The following is a 23332-nucleotide window of genomic DNA, read 5'->3' as shown; positions in this document are numbered from 1 at the left end:
ACCGACTTGTTAACTTATCTGGGGCAAAGTAGTGTATTAAGGCCACATAATTTAAACATCCTCTTCCAGAAGCCTGAAAATTTAGCACTTTGAAATTTTACAGTACCTTGTATAATACTGTCACTTAGCTATATTTTTACGTAGCATAAGAAAGTGATAGAATACATTGGAGGGGGAAAGCATCCTCTCGGAATTCTTAAGTGAAAAAAACCATTCTTTTTGAGCACTGACTCCAATGATTGATTTTATTTAGCATTTGGTTTCCTTTTCATAATACAGTTTCTTTCCAGTTGTGATGATTTTCTTAGGTTTGCTTCTTATCAGTCACTTTGACCATGTAATCATGAGTCCTTCTCATCCTTTGCTGCAAAGAAGAATTCATAGATTCAGCATGTGGGAGGGTAGTTACTTTGAAACCGGCCACCAGAGAGCGCTTGTCCTTCTGGGGTTACCAGCCAGCCTCCCCCAGGCAGGGAGAATGGTGCAGACGTGAAATTAGGGACATAAACAGCGATAGTCAACACGATGAGGTGTGAGGGTTCTGAGGTGTGAGGGTTCCGTAGTCCTCACAAGGGGTATACCTTGGTGGTTTTAAGTGCACCTTGTGAAACTTTCTGCAGAGGAGAGGAGAACATTTTAGGCCAAACCATTAAGAGAGTCAACTCAATACACTGCTTTGATTTAAAGTAAAAATAAGCAAAATGCAAAGATTTAGGTCCAGAGTCAGGTGGGGAGAAACGTGGTCATGGGCATTCCCATGTGGGGGTCAGGGGACAGCTGGAAGCCAACACACTGCAGGGCAGACATGAGGATGGACCGTTCCCCCGTCCCCCCAGAAGTGGAGCTGCATATATAAAAGATCCTACACATAAGAGCTTTGGCTGGGATGGGTGGGGTGGGTGGGAAGTCCAGAGACTGGGTTTCTAGCCAGGCCCTGGCTTTCCTAGCTCTGCGCGTGTAACCTCTCTGGGGATTGGGGGCTCGTTTAAAAATTTAGGGGAGTCAACAGGTCCTCTTCAACTGTAATGAGTGAAATCTAGAAAATAATAGTATTGTATTTTATGAGAAAGAAAAATTGTGGGTCATATATTCCCCCTCCTCCACCCAATACACATAGTGCTAATTATAAAAGTCACACATCTGCCAACTGGAGCAGCTCTGGAGTCCCCCGACCTTACCCACCCCACCCCCATTGGGAAGGGGGTGGGAAACAAGGTGAGAGAGGTCTTTCTGTGTTTTCCTAAATATAATTATTTTTCTGTCATTCACACAATGTAATCGCAATTTTAGCCTCTTTAAAAAATAAGTATCCAGAGAAAAATCTGGAAGGTATGTGTGTATGTATATAAACCGGTTCTTTAAAAATTAAAATTGTAATACACATGCATGATGAAAAATTTAAATGGGACAAAGAAAGGGAAACTCATCCTCCTCGATCCCTGAACCGCATCCCAGCTTTTCGAAACAGCCTCTGTTACGTGTTTATCTTTACTTCTAAAATGTTAACTATGGGTTTTTTTGGGTGTGAAGGGAACTGAATTACTGGTGATTTACATTTCCTTCTTAATGTTTTCTATATTTTCTAATTTCTGCAATTATTTCTAGGCTTTCTATTTTTTTAAGTTTTGTATGAGGATTTATATATTTATCTCCAAAGTGAAGCAATACCAATCGACATTAAAGACCTGACTTTGGAAGTGGTTTTAATGCGTTGCAAGCATGGCGTGGCATGGAGTCATATCCATAAGTAAATATGGTAACAATTATTTTAAATGAACTTTATTCTCCAGCTTGAACAGATTAAATTCTATAGCGGGCTCATGCCATTTCTTTAATTGCATTAATTATTTATTACATACTAGCATGCATACAGTTCAGTTGGTCTGGGGGAAGTTGATTATAGCAGCTTGTTTCAAGTCAGTTTTACACCCTGGGCTGACAACATTATCACACTTTCTCACTGAAATGAAAGAGCTTGGATTGTGCTCCAGGGTAATTATAACAGATGCAAGGTTAAGGTGCAAGCTCTGTTTGAAGCGTATCCACCATATTTATACTGGGATCCAGTTGTGGCAAGCAATATGGATTTCCTTCATGCATCTTCTTGGAAGTTCTTCATTTGGGCAGATTTCACAAAGGAGTTGCTGCTTAATGCAGGTACTGTGTTCTCTCATAGGCTTCAGACTATGCTAAGCTTCCAGGATCATTAATTTCTTCTTTAATCTAACATTTTCTGTCATCTGACAAGAAAAAAATAAGTTAAAACCAGCTCCTTTTTGTTGTTAGTAGTTTTGTCCCATGTTTTTGGAATAAGAAATACCAAGAACATATTAAGTGGGGAATCCGTCACGATGCTGTGCTGTGAGCAGCTGCATAGCCACTCTCTCCCTCTGGACCTGGGCCGTCCTAATGCAAATTGAAAGCAGCTTCCTCCACAAATTTGTGCTTTTTCTGATCACAGATGTGCCCTTCCATGTTGCCTGTTTTTGTAAACCAAGCATATTTTTGTCATCACCTCCAAACCCTTTAATCAGCTGTAAGTGCTGTCACTGGATGGAAGGTTGGTCCATCTGTGGGTCTGTATGTGGGTGGCAAATGGTAAGTCAACGGTTCAGGAGAAATCTTGGCAGGTTAGGAGTTGGGTTAAAAATACTTTTATGGAAAGTATTAACATTTGTGTATTCATATACTTATTCAAAAACCCAAACCCTACCAAATGGTCCTGTGAGAAAGAAAAGAAGTGAAAGTTTAATTGTAAACGTTTGTTTTGGAGGAGGATTAAAGATTTTTTTTTGAGGACAGTGGAGGCAGGATTTTCAGAATTTGAATTTCACAATTAAATTGTAGACGCTTCCTGGTGTTGTGGTTGACAGCAGTATATTGGCTAAAGATATTCTATCTTTGTCCTGATGGGTAAAAACTGAAAAGAAATAAGCTGTGACCTGAAGTCTTCTTACAACATTCGGGGGCTTTTCCTGCAACTTGTAACTCTTTAAGAGTCTCTGTTGGAGCCAAACCTTTCCTGTGTGCTCAATTCTCAGTTGCTTCTAGTTTGGAAGCTTTTGTGTCACGCCACATGGCTTGCTGATATGCAAGATGTTTTACTAAATAGGGCAGCCTGATTCTTACAGTGGGAAAACCAACCTGATTCCATATTTTAAGCAGCTGCATTCCCCATGTAGGAATACTTTGTCTTGATTTTTACCTAGCAACTACTTCTAGTGACGATGTCTGCCGGTCATGGCCCTGTTTGCACAAAGGTATTCGTAGTTGTAAGTCCAGTCAATCAAATTTATTGAGGGTCTGTGTGTACAGTACACTTATGTTTGGTATCCAGAGTTCCATAAAAACACAGGTCTATGCCCTCAAGGAGCTCACGTTTTCATAGGGGATTTGGGGGAACCTTAATGCTTCAGGATGTAAGAAGGAAGCCTTGTGTGTACTTGTGAAATGTTAGGCTTTGTTGATGACTGTCGTGGAGAGAATTTGGTATCTTCTGGCTGGTTTCACAGTCCTTCTGTTGGCCCTCCATGTGGTTCAAATGCCAGTGGCTCCTCTTAGCAGGCAGAAAAAAAGAAAATGGGGAGGAGAAAAAAAGAAAAAAGAGCTTGTTCTAATGCAGAAAAAGGGCTAGATGATTTGCTTTGGGGAGCTTTCTTCACATCCACTACCACGGACAGCCTGTCTGTGGGCTGGACACTGGGCAGAATCACACAGGAGGTGGCAGCGACTGGATGGTGGAAAATTTTGCAAACACATCTGTTCTGTTTGGATGGTTCACATATTTTCAAAAACATTTGCTTAGCCAAAGCTCATATTTCATAAAACCTTTGCAAATATCTACAGTTTTTCTTCTTCTTTTCCATGTGGACATGGAAACAGAGGAGAGGAAAAATGTGGCCACATGCATGTTTTCAACTTCTTATTTCCAAGAGTTTGACTTTTTCAGCCATGAAAACCAATTGAGTCACCTTCCTGAGGTGTGCAGTGCCTCTAGGCTTTTCTCTCTCTTCCAGATAGATGGATGAAGTCTTAATGAAAGAAAGATCACCCTAGACGCAGTGTGGAGAGATTACAGTAACAATATCAAGCTGTAGTTTTAATTGCTTGAATGTGAACAAAGGAAAGCATCACAGCTGGTGGAGGGCGAGGGATCAATCAAGGAGAGAGCAGCAGAAAAGCTCCCCTTTCCTGGCATTACCACTGGGATGCCCTCTCCACATCTGAGGAGACTTTTGTAAAGTGCACTTAGCAGCGAGCAGAGAGGGAAAGGCATCTAGAGAAGGCGGCATTGGGATGTCTGTAGGTGAGAAGCCTGGTTTCTGGCTTTGTTCCACGCCTGCAGGCCTCAAGCTTAGGTGTGCAGAAGCTCACGGGGCAGCCAGCTGGGGCCGCGCGAAGACTTCTTTAGGGACCCATGTAAGTTGGTTAAGACTTGGGGCAGATGAGGTTTTGAGCAAACTTCCACTCTCAGCCCTGTGAGTGCTGTGAACCGAGCATCAAGTTGCACCCCAGTGCATCCAAGAGAACCAAAGCACCCAAATCGAGTGCTGAGGGCCTCTGCACATGATTATCCATGAACCCACTGGGTTGAAAAACGTTCTTTTATCCCTGTTTGTGTAGTTACGTACAAAAGATGGAAACGGTGACTGGGAAAAGACCCCAGGGGTTTAAATTGGAAATTAATTGTAAGAGCATGTAGCCTTGGTTCCCCGGGTTGGTTTGAATTTAGATGTGATCCAGACGCCTGGGACTTTGGCCCCCTCCGTCCGTGAGCGCGTCATCAAAGGTGGGTGGGTCATCTGCAAGGTGGGTGCGACTGATGTGTAAGCCCCACGTCTGATATGATAGTCTCCATAAGCCCACGTCCAGTAGACACCGAAGCACAAATTTTATTTCTTCTATGATTCCAATTTGGGTATGGAAAGAAAGAAGCTTTTCAGGTGGTTTGAATGTCAGACGGACCCAGGAAACCGGGCTTCTCCTACATACAGCACATCTCACTTTAGGTACATGGCTCAGGCTTGCTCAACACACCAGCTCAGCTTTTCTTTGTTTCATAACATTCGTTTGCAGGTGGGGACCTAGAGGCCTAGGGAAGCTGAGACACTTGTCCTTAAGACCATCTTTGGTAAAGTGGAAAGTGTAGGATCTGCCATTTTTCCAGTCACCTTAAAACAGGGAAGACTCCACAAGCTACAAATATCTAACTTATGTGCGGTTCCCATATCCCCCAATTAAAAAAATAATATAGTCATGAAGCATGAGTCCCTTTGTGAAAACAGTAAGTGGTAAGGACTTTCAGTTTTTACTGAAACTGAAAAGGTTAGGCTGTGAGATACAGAGAAAAGGGCACTGAGCTAGGAGTCCAGCTAGTCTGGCTCTATTTCCCTTTCTGCTACTAACTGTGGTGGTGGTTAAGTCACCAGCTCCGGTCCCCGTCTGTCCGCCTTGTACAGTAGGCAGGTTGGATGACATGTAAGTTCCTCTCTGCTCTGAGAATCTGTGAACCAGCCCAGTGTGACTGAACTGAGGACCTGATTTCCAAAGCCCTGGGAGCGTCTTAGAAATGGAGTAAACCCTGTGGGATTTTCCCATCGGGGGCCTTGATGACATTTTGTGTGACATCCATTCCTGTGCAGTTGCCATTATATCAGGCAGCATTTTGAAACAGTACACAGGGATGAGTGAGTCGATGGCCTGGGCCATCTGTCTTTGCTCTCAGAGCCAGCTCCGTCTGCAATTCCAGGGGAAACTCTGGGCGATTGTTAATACCCCAAAACATTTCGTAGGGTTTCAAACAAAGTTGTCAGCAGATTGTTTATCAGTGACTCATGTTTTCTTTTTCTCGTCTCCACCTTTTTGTATTTTTTTTAAAGTGACATTTCCTAGACCTGTTATTTCTCTATTCTGTGTTGCATAGACTCCTGTGGGGAGGTATCTTGATGCTTGAAATTTTAACCTCTGCATTTTCTGTACTTATCCTGTTCATGAGATTTTCATGTGGCCCCTGGTTAAAATTTTAAATTCTTAATAGAGTTAAATCTCATTAATGATATTGCAACAGTTGGGCACTGAGATCATTGGCAAGGTCTGGGGGGAGGCTGCCTTTATGCAATTTAGGAAGATTTTATTAATTAGGTGAGTACTATAGTAATATAACAAGGGGAATGTGAAGCTTAAGGAACCAATTCATTCTGCATACATTAGAAACCTCTAGGTATTTGCTGACCAAGTGCATGCCAATTAGAGATCCTGCTTACATTTTAATGGAAGAACATCTCATACTCATATTGTTCACCAGCTAGCCCAGTTTCAGGTATACGTGAAAGTGATACAAATAACTTTTAAAAAAAATAACAACTCGGGAGACACAGTGAGATAGGGAGAGGGTGCTAGGCTGAGAGACTGAGGCCAAAGTACTGACCAGCAAGTGACCGAAAGTCTCTTAACCCATCTGTACAGTTTGGAGATTGGATAGAGCACCAGTCGAAGGCCCCCATCCAACCTTTTTTGGTACTGAGATTTTACTAATTCACACTGATTTTTCCCTACTTGGTTCCAGTGCGTTGTGTTTTTGAAAGTGGCCAAAGGATGTCTTCCTCTTTATTTTATTTTTCTCATTTTGTTAGACTGAGCAGAAAACAAGAGAAGGTCTCCCCAGCCTGTTCTCCATCACCTGTCCTCCAAAGTTTTCCAGGGGCAATAATCAGATTACCTGAGGCCTGGTGACTTGAGGTTGAAGTCCCTTTAGCTGCTGGATTGTAAGGCGCCTCCCTTGGCCCCAGGGAAATGAGGGGCAGGGAGCAGCCAGGAATTCCTTTGAGGATGTGGGCACAGCAGCATTTGACAACGGAGGCAGCCACAGTCCACTAGTTTAACATCTGTAACAGCGGGCTTCAGTCCTGCTAATGCCCAGGACGTCATCCCCTGGAAGCTTTGCCTTAGACAACACTGAAATGGTGGGGGACCGTTTTTAGTGAAGATTGTATTTCTGCCAACTCAAATTTGTTCAAACCCAGCCTTTCCTACCTCCATCTGCTGTGGGCCTAGTGAATTGTAAGGCTCGGCCTAGCTTGCCGAAGTGGACACAGACTCCAGCATTGGTCTCCTTTGCTTTTTATCCAGGTGGTTTCATAGCCAAGGGTGGACGGCAGGAGCTTTTCAGAGCCTCATGTTCAAGGGTGAGGCAGGTGCGAAGGAGTTAACTAGCCAGAGCATAAGTCTAGAATGGGGTCTGGCCCTGTGTAGAGATGTAGAGATTCTGTAGGGACTTACTAGTTCTCTTGGCTCTGGAAGAGTGGCGGCCATCTTCCGATAGATTTTGTAGGGATTCTTTTTGGAAAACCTTTCTTAAAAAAGCCGTTCATCTCTTCAGTCCATAAAATGGATTTTCCCAATTAGAGTAATAAAACAACAAGAAGAAAATCAGCAAGAGCAGCGGTCCTCTGGAGAGTGTTGTTTGTGTTGTTAGACGGTAACTGCAGAGCACGGGCAGCTCTGTTCCCCACAGAGATCTCCCAGTACTTTAGTGAAGCATCATTATCCAGTGTGATGTTTTTCATCATTTGTGGTTGATGTTTTCCAGCTCCCAGCTCTGACCCAGCCTGTGTCAGAGCCTTTTCAGTATTCTTTTAGAAAGTATCAGGCAGGTTTTGAAATACCTCTGGTGAAATTCTGTAGCCTTAGAGATCTGTCTGTAATTGTTTGTGTTAGAATTCAGTGCATCAGAGGTGTAAAACACTTAGGTAATTTGCTAAGCAAAAGACTGACTCTGCCTGGGGGTCACTTCCTCAGCATTTCTCAGCCCTTGGTTCTTGGCAGAATAAAAACAAAAACAGAGATAGAACTAGCAAGTTCCATACTTATGTTAGTAGTTCTCCTGTGAACATTTAACTGTGCTCTTGGCAAGTTTGCAGCCCATCTGGTCCAGTATTTTTGTCACAAGTAAAAATTTGTTTGATGGAGCTCGATTCTCCCCCGCCGCCTCTTTTGCCTTTTGTGTCAGATCTAAAAGGTACAGTGTTTGGGAAAAGAAGAGAAAGAAAAAATAGCCCCAGGCTGTATATAGCTAATACAAAAATAAAATATGTTGTAGTTTTATTTTCTTTGCTTTTCCTCATTTAAAAAGAACAAATATGGGACCTGTATACATTACAATTTCCTAGGAAAGAAAACAAAAGGTCATGAGATGGTTTGGTGATTTTTCATTTAGCTATCACATTACACTGTTGTGATTTTACTAATCTAGCAAGTACGATTTTAACAATTAAAACATCTTGGGTAATTTTTCAAAATAGTTGCAAAATTTCTAAGTCATCTTGCACTGACAACAACACATGTTGGGATAGGATGGTGACATTTACAGTCTGCTCGTTGTCAGGGGAGGGTCTGTGAAACCTTGTGCAATAAACAAAGGGTTTTCTTCCATTTTGCAATAAACAAAGTGTTTTCTTCCATTCCCTCACTTCACCTTCCAGAATGCTCTCGTGGGCACTTCTCCACCCACCCTCCACTGCCCCATCTCCCCAGGCATTCACTCTGCCTACATTCGTGGAGAACTCCAAACTGCATCCCTCAGATCCAAGGCTGGTTCCCATCTGGCCCCTCCTCCTATTCAAAATTTAGCTATGCAGAGCCTTATTCCCAGAGGATTCTCTGTCAGTGCTCAGGGAGAAAATCATCTTACTGATTCTTTGGCCATTTCACCAACACTACCATTAATTTGTGCTTTACAACTGTCTGCCAGGCTCTGGGGTTACAGAGGTAAGGGAGACCTATCATTTCCCTAAAAGAACTTAACCTAAATGTAATTCAGATACATTCCTTGAATGAGTTTGGACTGATATAAATGCCCTTCCAACTCTCAGATTCTTAAATAGGATGTGTAATGCGGTGGAATGAATCTGCAGTGACAAGATTTCAGACATCCTATTCGGCTGGTGAAGAAATTATAAACTCAGGGTGATGTCCTAAGTGTCCCCCAAATTGCACCCTATTTATCCCACCTGCTCATAAGGCTAGTAACAGAGCAGTTTTTAGAGAAAAAAAGAAATTTATTTGGTTTTGGATTTCATAATCTGTCAAAGTGGACTGAATTGGATGATAAGATCTCTTCCTGTTTTACATTCATGATATTTTGTTTGGCAGACGTGGAGTGTGGGGAAGCTCTGCTTAACTACTTGTGTTGTTGACAGTTTGTTTTCCCGTCTGTCATTAAGTTACTTCGAAAATTTATAGCATTTCTTTTGCAACCACTTTTTGGAATGCGTTGTTTTAGTTTTTCATTTTAAAAACGAGTTATTTGCTAAGTGGATAATAAGTACGATTGTGTCTCTTCTCATTCTTTCCTAGTTAATAATCAGTTTCCAGACATGTTGCTTTCTGCTCACGTGGTAGGATAAGAACTGGAAAATCATTTGCTTACATAATATTTTTACATAATTTCCTTCTTTTAAATTTTATGTTGGTTTCCGCTGGCTGGTTAAAGTAGAAAATGCTGAGGGTTGAAATATATTTTTGTGGGAAATTAACTTGAAATTAAAAGATGGAAATACGTGAGTATATGGCCAGATTTTTCTGGTCGATGAGGGGTGTTAGTTCCATATCTTTGGCTTGTCTTGATGCATATAAATTTTGCCTGCCTCAGTCATTTCTATTTTTAAAAGATTATAATTTACAAGATGCCTAATTCAAAAAAATTCTTGGCAGTTACTTATCACCATTAGACTAGAGTGACCTTTTAGAATTCTTTTTGGGGAGAAAGAATAGAACATTTCTTGCCGTCCCGATGACGTTCTTTGCGTAGACACAGGATACAGCTCATTGCATTTGAAATTCCATTGTGATAACTTTCAGATGGTGACATTTCTTGAGGCCTCCCTCACATGTCACAGAGATGCATATAGATTGGAAACTATTTACTCAGGGAATCTCAAATGTTACTGAAAATACAGTTGTAAAATGTCAAGTTTTTGCATGCTGGTGAATTGGATGTCCTAAAAAAAATTTTAATCCCAGATATTTGTTTGTTTTTATTACCAAGGAACGGGGCAATATTGCAAATGAAGCATACTGCATGTTCTTCTTCCTTTTTTTTTTTTCTTTCTTTCTGTTTTTATATAGTAACTGCTATGTTGTGGAGAGTTCTGTTTTATTTTTTAATTTAATTCAGCTTCTTCATTTAAGAACCCAAGTCCAAATGGCTGTGGTATGAAACTTTTTAGGTTTTATTCTTGAAGATATTTGATCCTTTTCTTCCTGAATATATGGGTATTTAGTAATACTGAAGAGGTACTTAGTAATGTTTGTAGTGATTAAAAGGGTGATTCTTTGGGGGAACTTTTTATCTTTTGCTACTAAGTCTCCCTTCTTTTTCCTTCTTTTGTTCACCAGTGTTTTGGTCTTAGTCCAGTGAAGAGAAGAGGGGGGGGGGTGCTTCATTCATCTTTTTGTGCCATAGTACCTAGTCTAGGATTTGTCTAATACTGGGTTTACAAACAGCACTGAACAAATGGACAAAAATCCGTATTTTTAAATGTACTTTTAGTATTTTTGTTGTAAGTTGTTACCCTGGAAGTAATTAGGATCTACAAATTTTTGTCAAAATATTATATAAGGCTTTAGAATAAGGCATGGTGAAATCTTCTGTTTGTTATTTTGAAACTACGAACAAAAGATCATCCTCTCCTTGTGAAAGGAAGACAGACCAGCGTGTGAAAAACAAGATGAAGTAATTAATTTCACTTTAAATCCTTGGATAGGTGAGGTGCTGAGCTTGGAATTCTTTCATATGATATACGAAAAGAATAAAATAAGCTTACAAGATATTTCCTGGCATTATTCAAGGATTTTCAAAATATGTGAGGACTCATGGTTGGCCAGTATTTTAGCTGCAATTGGCATTAAAAGACCATTTTTTAAAAAATCAGCAGACTGAGTGGCGGATGGAGAGGAAAAGGTATATGGCTGTATGAACTCAGAAATACAGTGTCTACCACTGCCAGTCTGGGTCAAACCAGGAGACAGAAACCACACAGTTACTCAAATAGGGGACGTTTAAAATTAAGAATGATTAAGTTAAGATGGGAGAGTAACTATAAAGATGTAAAGAGAACTCTGCTGGGTTCCCTAGAGCTGAAGAAGAGAGCACAAGGGAAGACACTCTTGGAAAGGGGTTGCTCCCCAAGGCTGGGCAGTGTGTGGACATAGCCCCCTGGGCTGGCAGGAAGTTTGCCTGGTTGCCTGGGCCACCGATGGCCAACCGTTACTAGACTGGAAGGAAACAACACTCTTGGCACAAGGAAACTGAGCTTGGTGAGCAAACGTGCAAAGGGAATTGGGTGCCACTGTAGGTTCAAGGCCTGCGCCATGCAGGGTCTCTGTAGGAGGGCTGTGGGGAGGTGGCTACTGGGCCCAGAACAGTGTTGCGTGATCGCTGAGGGACTGCCTGCTCTGGACTCCTGGCTGGAGCAGAGCATCACCAGATGTGCTGGTATGCATGCAACTCCCAAGGACCAAGATGCAAAAACACAGTAATGCTGGAATCACTGCAGTGTCCCTACAGCGCCCTCTACTGACAGATTCCAGCATTGAGCTCACTGGAAAGAAGAAATGCTTCAAGAGTGAATTTGGAGTTGAGCCATGATCAACTGGTAACTGGCACGACCCCAAATGCCAGTTTAGGGAACGATGTTCTGTTTTGTTGTTAAGAAAAACGATAAATAAATCCAAAGGAGCTGATTCCCCTTTGAGGGCTCACTATTTTGTAACTGAAGACTCCATCAATGCTGGCAGTGTAAACCAAGTACTCAGTTAAAAATTGAGTTTATGTAAGTGAGATTGATTTTGACAGTTTACTTTTTAAATCAGCCCATATTAAAATCAAGATATACTTGTCTTACAACAGTCATCTCTCTGATTATTAAAAGGTTAAAGACACGCATAATATATGCCTTTTTCCATTATTTGTAATATGTTGGCTTTTCACACAGCCACTCTGGGCCTGAAAACTGTTATGCCTCTTACTTGTGTATCCATATCCCATAAGGGTTAGTAAGAACAAGGGAAAATCCTATTTAACAAACCCCAGTCCATTCTCCCACCAACGTGCATAGTTGCTCACCTTTATACCTAATTGCCACAGCTGGCTCCTTTCATTAGACATCATTAAAATTACACGTTGGGTCTTTTAATTTATGCCTTTTAATTTCATTGTGCTCCCTCTTGGTCCTAAATTACGAGAGTGGATAAACAGGAGTGTTCAGTGAAGTGTGCCTGTAATTCATTGTTACGCATATATTTATGTGTTTTGTGTACTTTCTTAAATAGAAGCTTCAGAAAAATGAATGCATTGGCAAAAAGGTTAATGTAAAATTAACATTTGGTAGAGCTTGATTTTACAAAATGGTAATACACGGGAGCAATATTATAGAGAAGAAAGCATCTGCATTGTAAGGTCTCATTATAACACCACCATTTAATAATAATAATGATAATAATAATAGTAACAGTATTCTTTTTTTAAGTTCTGGCTATGGCCAGGCATGTTCTAAGTGCTTTACATGTGTTAACTCATATAATTCTCAAAAAACCTCCACATATGAGGCAAGTACAAGTCTTACTCCCATTTTACAGGTAGGAATACTGAGGCAGGGAGTTTTAAAAACTTGCCCAAACTACCTAGTTAGTAAGTATTGTGCAGGAATTTGAACCTAGGCAGTTTGGTTTCAGAGCTATCATTCCAAACCTCTATATACCACACTGCCCACAAAATCAAGGGAATGGATTCTTTTTCAATGCACTGCCAATCTGAAAAGACAAGAAGAAATGCTCAGATATTAGGTACCAAGTGAAATCTGGAAACCCAGAAAGATAAGCTGAGCACTACAGACAGACTTTTATCTTAAACCCGCTGTTAGGTTTTTATAACCTCCAGGGCCACAGAAAGCAAACTCCTGGACCTACCCACGTTGGGTGGTGTAATTAACAAAGGCTCTTCCTAGCATGGAACTGGAACCCCTAAGCTACATTCTCTCCATAATAGCAAGCTACGGGGAACAGCAGATTCCTCCAAGGAAAATTTTCTGTCTTGAACATTAGAACTGTGTGGAGAAGCAAAAATAAATTTCCTTAGAAAATGTATAACCTCAAGGCAGCTCGTGGATTTACAGCTAGAATTCAGTGATACCAGGTTGGTGGTCCCTTCCATCACCTAGCAGAAGCAAATACAAATTCTTTGTGGAGGAACTCACCTTGAATTGACCATAAAGAACCCTCACAGAGAGTTTCTAAAATATATTAGCTCCCATTCAAAAATCTCAAAACACAAGAAAACAAGTCATCATGAAAGAGACTCAGCAGGGTCACCTGCAAAGACTGTAGCTATTGAATTTATCAGACACAATATATAATGTAAATATGTTATCTATGGTTTAAAAAAGTGAAAGAAGAGATTAAAAGTATGTCCAAGGAATAAGACTATTAAAAGGACAAAGAAAATTTGAGAAAGAGGCAAATATAATTTATATAAATAAAAATATAGTAATTGAAGTTAGAAGCTCAAAAAGCAGTTTAATGGCAGATTAGACAGAATTGAAGAGAGAATTAATACACTGGAAGATAAGATTGAATAAAGTGTTCAGAATGTGGTACTATAGGACAAACAGATAGAGAATGTAGAAGGCTAATAGACAAGGAGAAGAGTGAATTTTCCAGAAATGATGAAAGATACCAGTCTACAGATTCAGGACATGCAGCAATTTAAACAAAGTCCATAGCTAGATATTACATAGTAAAACTTCAGAACACCAGGACTCTCTTAAGTAGTCAGAGAGAAACGATAAATGCAAGAATTGAGCGGAATTTTTTTTATGTTTTGCACTAAACAGCATCAAGAAAGCCAAAAGTTGGTTCCTTGAAAAGATTAACAGAGTTGACAGTCTTCTCCCAAGATTGAATAAAGTAAATGAAAAGAGGAAAGCCACAGGTGAAATTATTAGTAAAAGAAAAACTGCATTATCTGCAGTTAAATCTAATATAAGACTATTTTGAACACATTGAAGGCCAGTACATTTTCAATCTTAGATGAAACGGACAAATCCCCAACTTACTAAAACCGACTCAAGAAGCTACAAAAACCTGGAAACCTATAACCATTACAAACAGGAGTCAGAAATCTTTCCCTAGTGAGAGAACACCAGGGCCAGATATTTTTACCACATAGGATGGTTGGGGATAATACGAGATAATACACATCAAGTGCTTTGATAGGACTTGGCACAATAGTAAATGCTTAGTAACTTTGAGCTGTTGTCATTGTTATCATTCCTTAGGCTCGTTCGTGGAGCCTCTTTTCAGCCTGTACTGAGATCCACAGGTCGAGTATAAATGTCTTAAAACAGAATAGATACAGACACGTAGGTTAAAGTCATGAAAACAGTTTTCTTTAATGTACTCTTACCATCTTCCTTATATTACCGATTCTTTTATTTAGCAGTTTTGTTTTTATTCTTTTGCTAAGGTCACCAGTAAAATTCTACCTATCCCCGTCAGTGGCAAAGCCCTCTGTAGTGTCCAGTAATCGCTGGACTTTAAAATTACCTCAGTGAAAAATAAATAATGAAATTAATTAAATTACCTCAGTGATGAGGGTCAGAGAATGATGGTTCACGAGGAACTAGCTTTAATCTTACTTCCTCTTATTGGCAAATTGAGAAAAGTGGCCAAATGTAGTGTGATTTTTTCCCCCCCAGATGTTCCAGAACAAATTTAGTGACTTAAAACATTTCAGCCTGTTCTAGAATAGCAGCTCAAAATCATATCCCTTCAAGGCACAAAACATTTTTATACGTATTTATTTATTTATTCCTAAAGGACAGTATTAGGTAGCCCCAAATTAGACGTGGGTGTGTTTCCAAATGTCACTGTAAGTGACTTACTGAGTTATGGAGAAAGGAGCTGTAGACTTGGGAATGGGTTTTGGAAGCAGGGGATCAGAATGCGCTAAGAAATTGTCGGGAAGACAAAGATAAGCCACTCTGGTTATTGCCAAACCGTAATCTGAGCCTCATCTGAGGATAAAGCTGGGGAACTCTCCTTATTTCATAAGCTGAGTTTGCTTTTCATTTAATCCACTGGTTTAGCACTTATGACATGTGTGGACATGATTCTTATGGAGTGAAATGTTTAGAAAGATTTATTCTTTTGTGACATTTCATGCTTGTATTCAGATAATGCATTCAATCCAGCCTAAACAGGTCTTTTTTTAATTTCAATATCGTACGAAAAATGAAGCTGCCTGTAATGTATCGTTGCCCTTTGCATCTCACAGTTAATTTTTATATGTTAAAGACCTGCACCCCCAGGAGCCCCATCTACCACAGAGCGGCTCTCTGCTGTCACGTGCACGTGCTGTAAACTGCCTCCTTTTACTAATTAACTTGCCTCCTTTTACTAATTAGTGCTCATTTTGCTTTTGCTTTTTTGAAGAGAGACTCTAAATCATACTCTCTCCGCCCCTTAGTCATCTGCCCTTCAATGACACATAGATATTTATGGAGCCCCCACTTTGTAAAGCGGAGCGGGGTGCTTCAGGCTACTGGGTGAACACTCACTTTGCTCACAAAGAATGGAAACAGGAGGGAAGGACAGGCTATGGCATCCCTGCAATCCCTGGCAGAAGATAAGCACCACCGTGGCAGTACATTGGTTTTGAAGAATTGAAAGGAAGAGGAGGTTGAATCCTCACCACCCTGAACTGTGGGGCCTTAGATAGTTAATTAACATCTCTGAGCTTCAGTTTCTTTACTAGACTCCGGGGCTTAGACATACTGTGTTCTCAGGAATAGGAATGATTTGTATAACGCACAGTGTGTGGGAAACATGCTGTCATGCATGTAAGTTACTATCAAATCAGCAAGTAATTGTGTGCCTATTACCGTTCCAAGCGCATGAGATACGTCTGTGAATAAAACAAAAAGCTCTGCCTTTGTGGAGCTGGCATTCTATGTGATAAATAGTATGAAAACGTTAACAAACTCAGAGTATTTGTTGCTGTTACCATTATGTTATCCATGTGGAGGACTCTGGAAAGGGATGTTTGGATGATGGAAGGATGGATGGGTGGATGGATGGATGGACGAATGGATGAGGTTTTAACAGGCTCAGATGGAAATTTGGAGAGAGGTCGGGGTAGGGAAGAGGGACTAACGTGCAGAGGCACATGGGGTGGGAAATCGGCACAGGATGGACTCGAGACTGCTGTTAGGACATTTGTGGGGCCAGTGGGCACGGCCGGCCCTGGGTAAGGGGCATGAGTGCCAGGCTGGGAGTTTATAGTCAGTGATAGATTGTGGAGAGCCATCAGCTATTTTTAACCTGGCATGTGATGTGCCCAGATCTGGACTTGAGGAAGTTTTAATATGTTAGTGACGCATAAAGGGCATTGGAAGGGAGAGAGACTGGAAGTTGGAGAAGTCAGATCATTGCACAAGTTTAGTGACGAAAACACCTGAAGGGAATGAATTGGAGCCACCCTGTTATTATTTCAGTCTAGACTGGGAACTTTTAAAACTTAAATTTGTAAAGCCTATTGACATAAAACACACAAATTCTAAGTGTGCCCGACTAATTTTTACAACTATATATTGCATACATACTCATGTGAACACCATCTAGACTGAGATATAGAACATTTTAAGTGCCTTTATTGGGGACTTCTAACTCAGAGTACAGTGTGGGCTCCGTTCACTGTCTCCCGTTTTAGGGAAGGATGGTGGACAAGCCCACGGTTTAAATCCTACCTCGCGCCAGGCACTTCGGTCCATCTCCCTCCCCTTTCTTCCTCAGCAGTCAGTTGATACACTAACCCAGACAGCAGGAAGAAAGGCAGACGTGTCTGCAGCTCTTCCTGAGCTCACTTTTTAAGTGGGCCACACGAAGCACGGTTACCCTAATGGCCCCAAGGATGAGAGAACCGCTTTTTATACCAAGCCAGGGGCTTCCTAAAGGGGAACAGTAGGAATATTTACAAGTAGCTTTAGTGTGGCCAGAATCTACCCAAACAAACCACAAATAGGGATCTCTTCAGCCAATGAACAAGGGAAGGTGTTGCTGGGTCTCTCTCGAGCAGGGCGCCTCCAGGTCAGAACAGCTTGCCTCTTAAAGTAATGGTACCCTCTTCTCTTTATGCACAGGAAGGGGACCTTTTTTTTTCCATTCCTGATAACTACATTGTTGTATACTAGTTAAACACTTGTGTATTTGTTGTTAGAAAGGACCACCGGGATTGGTCAGATTTAAAAGGGTAGATTATTTAGGCTGTATTTCTTCAGCTTCTGCAACTATTGTGTGGTCAGTTTTATACCAAAGCAAATAGGAAAGACATTCTAGATAAATGGTATTGATTGAGCATCAAAGTGATGTTTTATATATTTGAGTATATGCAGAAATATATACTCTGTGCCAAATAGAATGTGAAGCTTTTGTTTATCCTAATTAGTTGGTGGCACTTTTACTTTTCAAATGAAATTGGGAAGTATATATTTGGGAAGGCATATATGGGAAGTCGGAGACAAACAGGCAAAGAGTTACACTGATTCCTACCCTAATTGAAGAGATCGAATTTTAATCCTGGAAGTTGCTTAAAGACTAGTCGTTTTTCTTTTTATTTGCTTTATTCAATAGGTCTTTAAAAAATGATGGATGCAGACCTGCTGTGGTTGAGGGTTGGGGTGGGAAAGGAAAGGTGAGGCTGGAAGGATCCTGCAATGCCCTCTAACTTCTTTCCAGGTATGAATGGATTCAGCCTAGGTCTTCTCAGCCCACTTCAGTTCTTTCCACTCCTTTGCTGAAAACTAAATTGGTGGTGTTATGAAAGTTTAGAAAGCTGTTTCATTTCCAATTGTTATCTCTTGAAATCTGTCATTGGGATCACAACATATTTTGGGTCTTGGGGATATTTCTGCCATTAATAGGAGATGTGAAAATATCTTAGGCACTGTTTTCTTTTGCTACCAAATTAGAATAGATTAAATGTCTTCAATTACTTCCTGAATGTGCACCTGAAAAAGATTATTTCCTCCTGACTGTAATTTTCATGGTCTTATCCAAATCCATTCATCTAATCTAGAAGTCTAGAGTTGAAAGTGTAATGAATGTCAGATGCAGTGCGTTGATTCTCTCAGGGATATGTTCTGATATCAGACAGATAACTTTTGTAGTTTCTGGTCCACCTTTACAAACAACGCAAATGAATTAAAGACCTAAAACTGTAAGACTGCTAGAAGAAAACATAGGGGAAAGTTTCAGGACCTTGGATTTGGTTAAGATTCCTTGGATGTGTCACCAGAGGTACAGGCAAAAAAAGCAAAAATAGACAAATGAAACTACATCAAACTTTAAAACTTCTGTACATTCAAGGAAGCGGTCAAGAGAGTAAAAAGGCCACCTATGGAAAAAAAGAGTATATTTGCAAATTATATATCTGATAAGGGGTTAATATCAAGAATATATAAGGGACTTATCCAACTCAACAACTGCAAAAACCCAAACTGATTAAATAATGGACAAAGGACTTGAATAGACAACCCCACAAACAAGACATACAATACAGATGGCCAATAAGCATATGAAAAGATGCTCAACAAATCATAAGAGACATGCAAATGAGATATCAGTCCTACCTCACACCTGTTAGGATGGCCACTACCTCACACCTGTTAGGATGGCCACGATCGATCGAAAGGCCAGAAAATGAAAAGCCCTCGTTGAAAATATGGAGAGATTGTCACCCTTATGTTATTGTGACTGTAAAATGGGGCAGCCACGATGGAAAATAGTATAGAGGTTCCTGTAAAAACTGGAAGTAGAATTACTATATGATCCAGTAATTTCACTTCTGAGTGTGTACCCCAAAGACTTGAAAGGAGGGGCTTGAAGAGATATATCTTATTTAAAAATTTTTTATTACAGTTGACATTCAACATTATTTTATATCAATTTCAGGTGTACAGCATAGTGGTTAGATTGAAGAGATATTTGCACACCCATGTTCTCTGAAGCATTATTCATAATAGCCAAGAAGCGAAGCCACCCCAATGTCCATCAACAGATGAATGGGTAAAGAAATGTGGTCTATAAACACAATGGAATACTATGCAGCCTTTTCAAAGAAGGACATTCTGTCTCATGCAACAACATTGATAAACCTTGAGAACACTATACTGAGGGAAATAAGCCAGTCACAAAAGGACAAATACTACGTGTTTCCACCTGTCCAAAGTATCTATAGTAATCAAAATCATAGACTTAGAAAGTGGAAAGATGATTGCCAAGGGCTGGGGGGAGAAGAGAGAAAGAATTAAGGTTTAATGACTACAGTTTCAATTTTGCAAGATGGAAAAGTTCTAGAGATCTCTTGCACAACCATGTGAATATACGTAATACTGTGGAACTTATCACTTATAAGTCGGTAAGATGATAAATGTAATGTTACGTATGTTTTTTACCGCAATAGAAAGAAAATAGTCCCCATACTTGTCACTGTTTTTTTGGGGGGAGGGGAACGATTCCTCATCTTTGTGAATATTTATTCTAAGAAGTCTTAGCATGCGTTTTGCATGCTTGATTTTTAACATCCTGACTGATCAGTGTATCAAGTAATTTCTAGTAACACAAAGCTACACGTTGCTTTCCTCGCCTTGTGACGGTAGAGAGATGATGTTTTCTGTTTGTTTGTTTGTTTGTTTTTTAATTTGTTAAATACTCCTACGGTTCCTGCTGTGCCAGATGGCTTTATCATTTTTAAGAGAGGCTGAAGAAATCACCTATGGGTGAGGGCGTGGAGAATAGATGACAATAGAATCTGTATGTGACACTCAGATCTTTTGCACTGATGGAAAGTGACAGTGTTCAGTAGGGATCGCTTTCTTCCAAAAGTTTTTATGGTAGATTTTTATGCCTGTATTTCAGTTATCAAATTGATTCCAGAAACTCAATGAAAATGAAGTAGACATGAAAAGGTGTGCAGTTTCCTTGGTAATATTTAATTTAGGAGGGGGAGCACCCAATTTTTAATACGACCCGTTTACAACCACTCATGGTTAAATGGTTTATAGGATTCTTTGTAACAAAAGGTGGTCTAATTACCAAGGAAGAGAGAATAATATAACCAGGTTATTTACAATGTGTGACTTGCTTAAATTATGATCCTGTTAACTAATCAAAAATGACAGAAATCAGAAACATCAGAGCAAATTAAACATTTTGGCTTTTCATTAATGATCTTGACTATAGGAGGTGTGCACGAGGTTAATTTTTTTTCTCCCTTTAAACATCACGTGAGGCCCGCCCTTGGAGTGAACCTGCAGTTTTAAAGATTCAGTACATCAGCTTCTAAACAACAACAAAAAATGACAGTGTTTTTTTCTTTTCCACTAGACCACACTAGCGTGTTTAGTTGCTGTCATTAAATCACCTGGTGGGGATTCTAACGCCCGTCTGACTCAATTTCAGGTGTGATTTCTTTCCTTGTGATTTCTATTTTACTCTGAGTTACTAGTTGATTCTAATTGTTCTTATTTGTAGTCTTTAAATATTGATAGAGTGTCATTTATAACACTGTTTTGTGGCCTCGGCTTTGTAGGGAGTTTGTGTATGAATCCCAGGACATTTTTTTCAGTAGTGGGAGCCAGTGGGTGGTTGGCAAGATGTGTTGGTTAAAAGCGAAACAGATGAAGAATATGCAAAGGGGGCTAGAAAAATTAGTCTTCAGAAGCCAGTTTGTAGGAGAAAATGTAGAATTTTACTAAATTAGAGACATTATTTATAGTAAGTAATCATATTCACTTAAAATATAACAGTACATATATGTATGTGTGTGTGTGTGTATATATATACATATATATATGTATATATATATATATATAAATACATATATATATATATATATGTATTTAAAAGCAGTCGTCATGTTTCTCTCAGAAATTGCCCGGAGAATCAATAACAAAAGAAAATATTAGTAACTCAGTTCACAAACTTGATTTAATGAGAGTACTAATTAATGCCCAACAAAAAGAGAACATATATTCTTTTCAAGTACTAGTGTGTCACAAAAATCCAGTATGGACTAGGCCACAAAGAAAATCTCTGTACATTTCGAAACATAGACACCATGCATAGTCCAGGTTTTTCAAACAAGATACAGTGACACTAGATGTTAGCACCAAGGACAGCTTTCTCCGAGTCTGACAACTTAAGGATTTTAAAATACAGTTGACCTTGAATACCATGGGTTTGAACTGTGTGAGTTCACTTATATGTAGATTTTTAAAAAAATAAATACTGTCAATGTATTTTCTCTAAATAATGTTTTCTCTAGCTTACTCTATTGTAAGAATACAGTATATGATACATAAACATACAAAATGTGTGGTAATCGACTGTTTAGGTTACTGGTAAGGCTTCTGGTTAATAGGCAGTTAGTAGTTAAGTATTGGGGGGGTCAAAGTTACACATGGATTTTTTTTTTTCCAGTGGCAGCTCACCTCAAGGTGCCGTGTTCAATCTTAGCTGCAGGTGACGCTGCCCACCATCTCTTGCAGGACTCAAGGAGTCGAACCCGCAACCTTGTGGTTGAGAGCCCACTGGCCCATGTGGGAATCAAACCGGCAGCCTTTGGAGTTAGGAGCACAGAGCTCCAACCGCCTGAGCCACCGGGCCGGCCCCCTACACGTGGACTTTTGACTGCATGGGGGTTGGTGCCTCTAACCCCACACTGTTCAAGGGTCAACTCTACTGTTCTTTATAGCTATTGTTATTGTTGTTTGAGATCTAATTCATAAACCACAAAATTCACCCTTTTTCAGTGTACGATTTAATGGGTTTTAGTATATTCATAGAATTCTGCAACCATAAACACTCTCTGATTTCAGAACATTTCCATCACCTCCACAAGAAATCCTGTACCCATTAGTCATTTCCCATTCACCTCTCCCCAGTCTTTGGCAACCACTAACCTACTTTCTTTCTTTATGTATTTGCCAATTCTAGACATTTCTTATGAATAGAAGCAGCATATAATATGCGTTTTTTTTGTCTCTGACTTCTTTCACTCCCCTTGTTTTCAGGGTTTATACGTGTTGTAACATGAATCAGTAGTTGATTCTTTTTGTGGCTCAATAATATTTCATTGGATGATGATTATACCGCTTTTTTTCATTCATCCATCGATGGACATTTGGGTTGTTTCCACCTTTTGCCTGTTATGAATAAGGATGTACGAATACTCAGGTGCAATTTTTTGTGTGAGAACATTTTTGTACTCTTGAGTTAAAGAATAAAATAATTAGAATGGCAGACTATTTAGAAGTTAGTGGGAATGAAAATGCTCCATATAGAAACTCATAAGCTATGGCCAGAGCAGTTCTAAAGCATGCTCTGGAGAACTAAAAATAGGTCTATGTGTATGTACATGAGAATATATGGTAAAGATAAAACTTTAAGATCAGTAGAAAAGGATGGGATATTTAATACATAGTGTTAAGTCAGCCAGCAGTCTCTTTGGGAAAATATATACTCGTATTTAGATCCCCATTTTATGCCACACACTACATTTCAAATCTATAAAATTCTAGAAGAAAATAAGGCAATAGAGTTTTATAGTCGTGTAGAAGGTCTTTAAAAGCATGACAAGGGCTCTGAAGTCTTAAAATGGTTAACAAATTCAGGTTCATGAAATTGTGATAAAAGAAACTATAAACAAAATTAAACTATGGATAACCAACTGGGAAAACATATATGAAACATATATGACAGATAAAGTGTTAATATTCAGAATTTATAGAGAGTGCTCAACAAATTAGGAAGGAAAGACAAATGGAATAGAAAAGTGTGGCGAGGATATGAGCAATCACATTAAAAATACAAACAGTATTCAACATATCAAAATGCTTTCAACTTCATTTACCATCAGGGAAAAACCACTGTTGGATTCAATTTTTGTCTTCCAGATTGCCAAAAATTAAAATGACTGATTATGTCCAGTGTTTGGGAAGGTGTTAGCAAAAAGGGCACCCTCCTACATCCTTACGGGAAATGACCATAGGCATAGCCTATTTAGGGAGGACTGTACAAATTCAAACTTAAAATATAGCTACATTTGACCAAGTAGTTCTGCTATACTACAGAAATTCATCATAGCAATATTTACAAAACTTGGGGACAGCCTAAATGTCCCTCACTGAGAACACGTTAAATAAAATTGGGAGTATTCATTATATATAATACCATGCAGCCATTACAAAGAACAAGTTAGTTCTGTATAATTTGACAT

General features: G+C 39.7%; 1 protein-coding gene across 2 annotated transcripts in view; it reads left to right on the top strand.

Annotated features, from left to right (window-relative positions):
• The window catches only part of JAZF1 (JAZF zinc finger 1), a 307297-nt gene that overhangs the window by 103118 nt on the left and 180847 nt on the right, over nucleotides 1-23332 (top strand). The window contains exon 1 of one of the 2 annotated variants that reach the window (XM_019726161.2): nucleotides 9533-9557. The exons of the other annotated variant lie outside the window; for it this stretch is intronic. Coding sequence (XP_019581720.1) covers nucleotides 9548-9557 — 10 coding nt within the window. The 5' untranslated portion in view covers nucleotides 9533-9547. Of the gene's footprint in view, nucleotides 1-9532; nucleotides 9558-23332 lie in introns of those variants that run through there. 2 annotated transcript variants of the gene reach the window in all.

The sequence above is a fragment of the Rhinolophus sinicus genome, linkage group LG09, assembly GCF_036562045.2.
Source record: "Rhinolophus sinicus isolate RSC01 linkage group LG09, ASM3656204v1, whole genome shotgun sequence".
Taxonomy (NCBI): domain Eukaryota; kingdom Metazoa; phylum Chordata; class Mammalia; order Chiroptera; family Rhinolophidae; genus Rhinolophus; species Rhinolophus sinicus.
The sequence above is the reverse complement of the archived record's forward strand: the minus strand, read 5'-3'. Positions and strand labels throughout refer to the sequence as shown.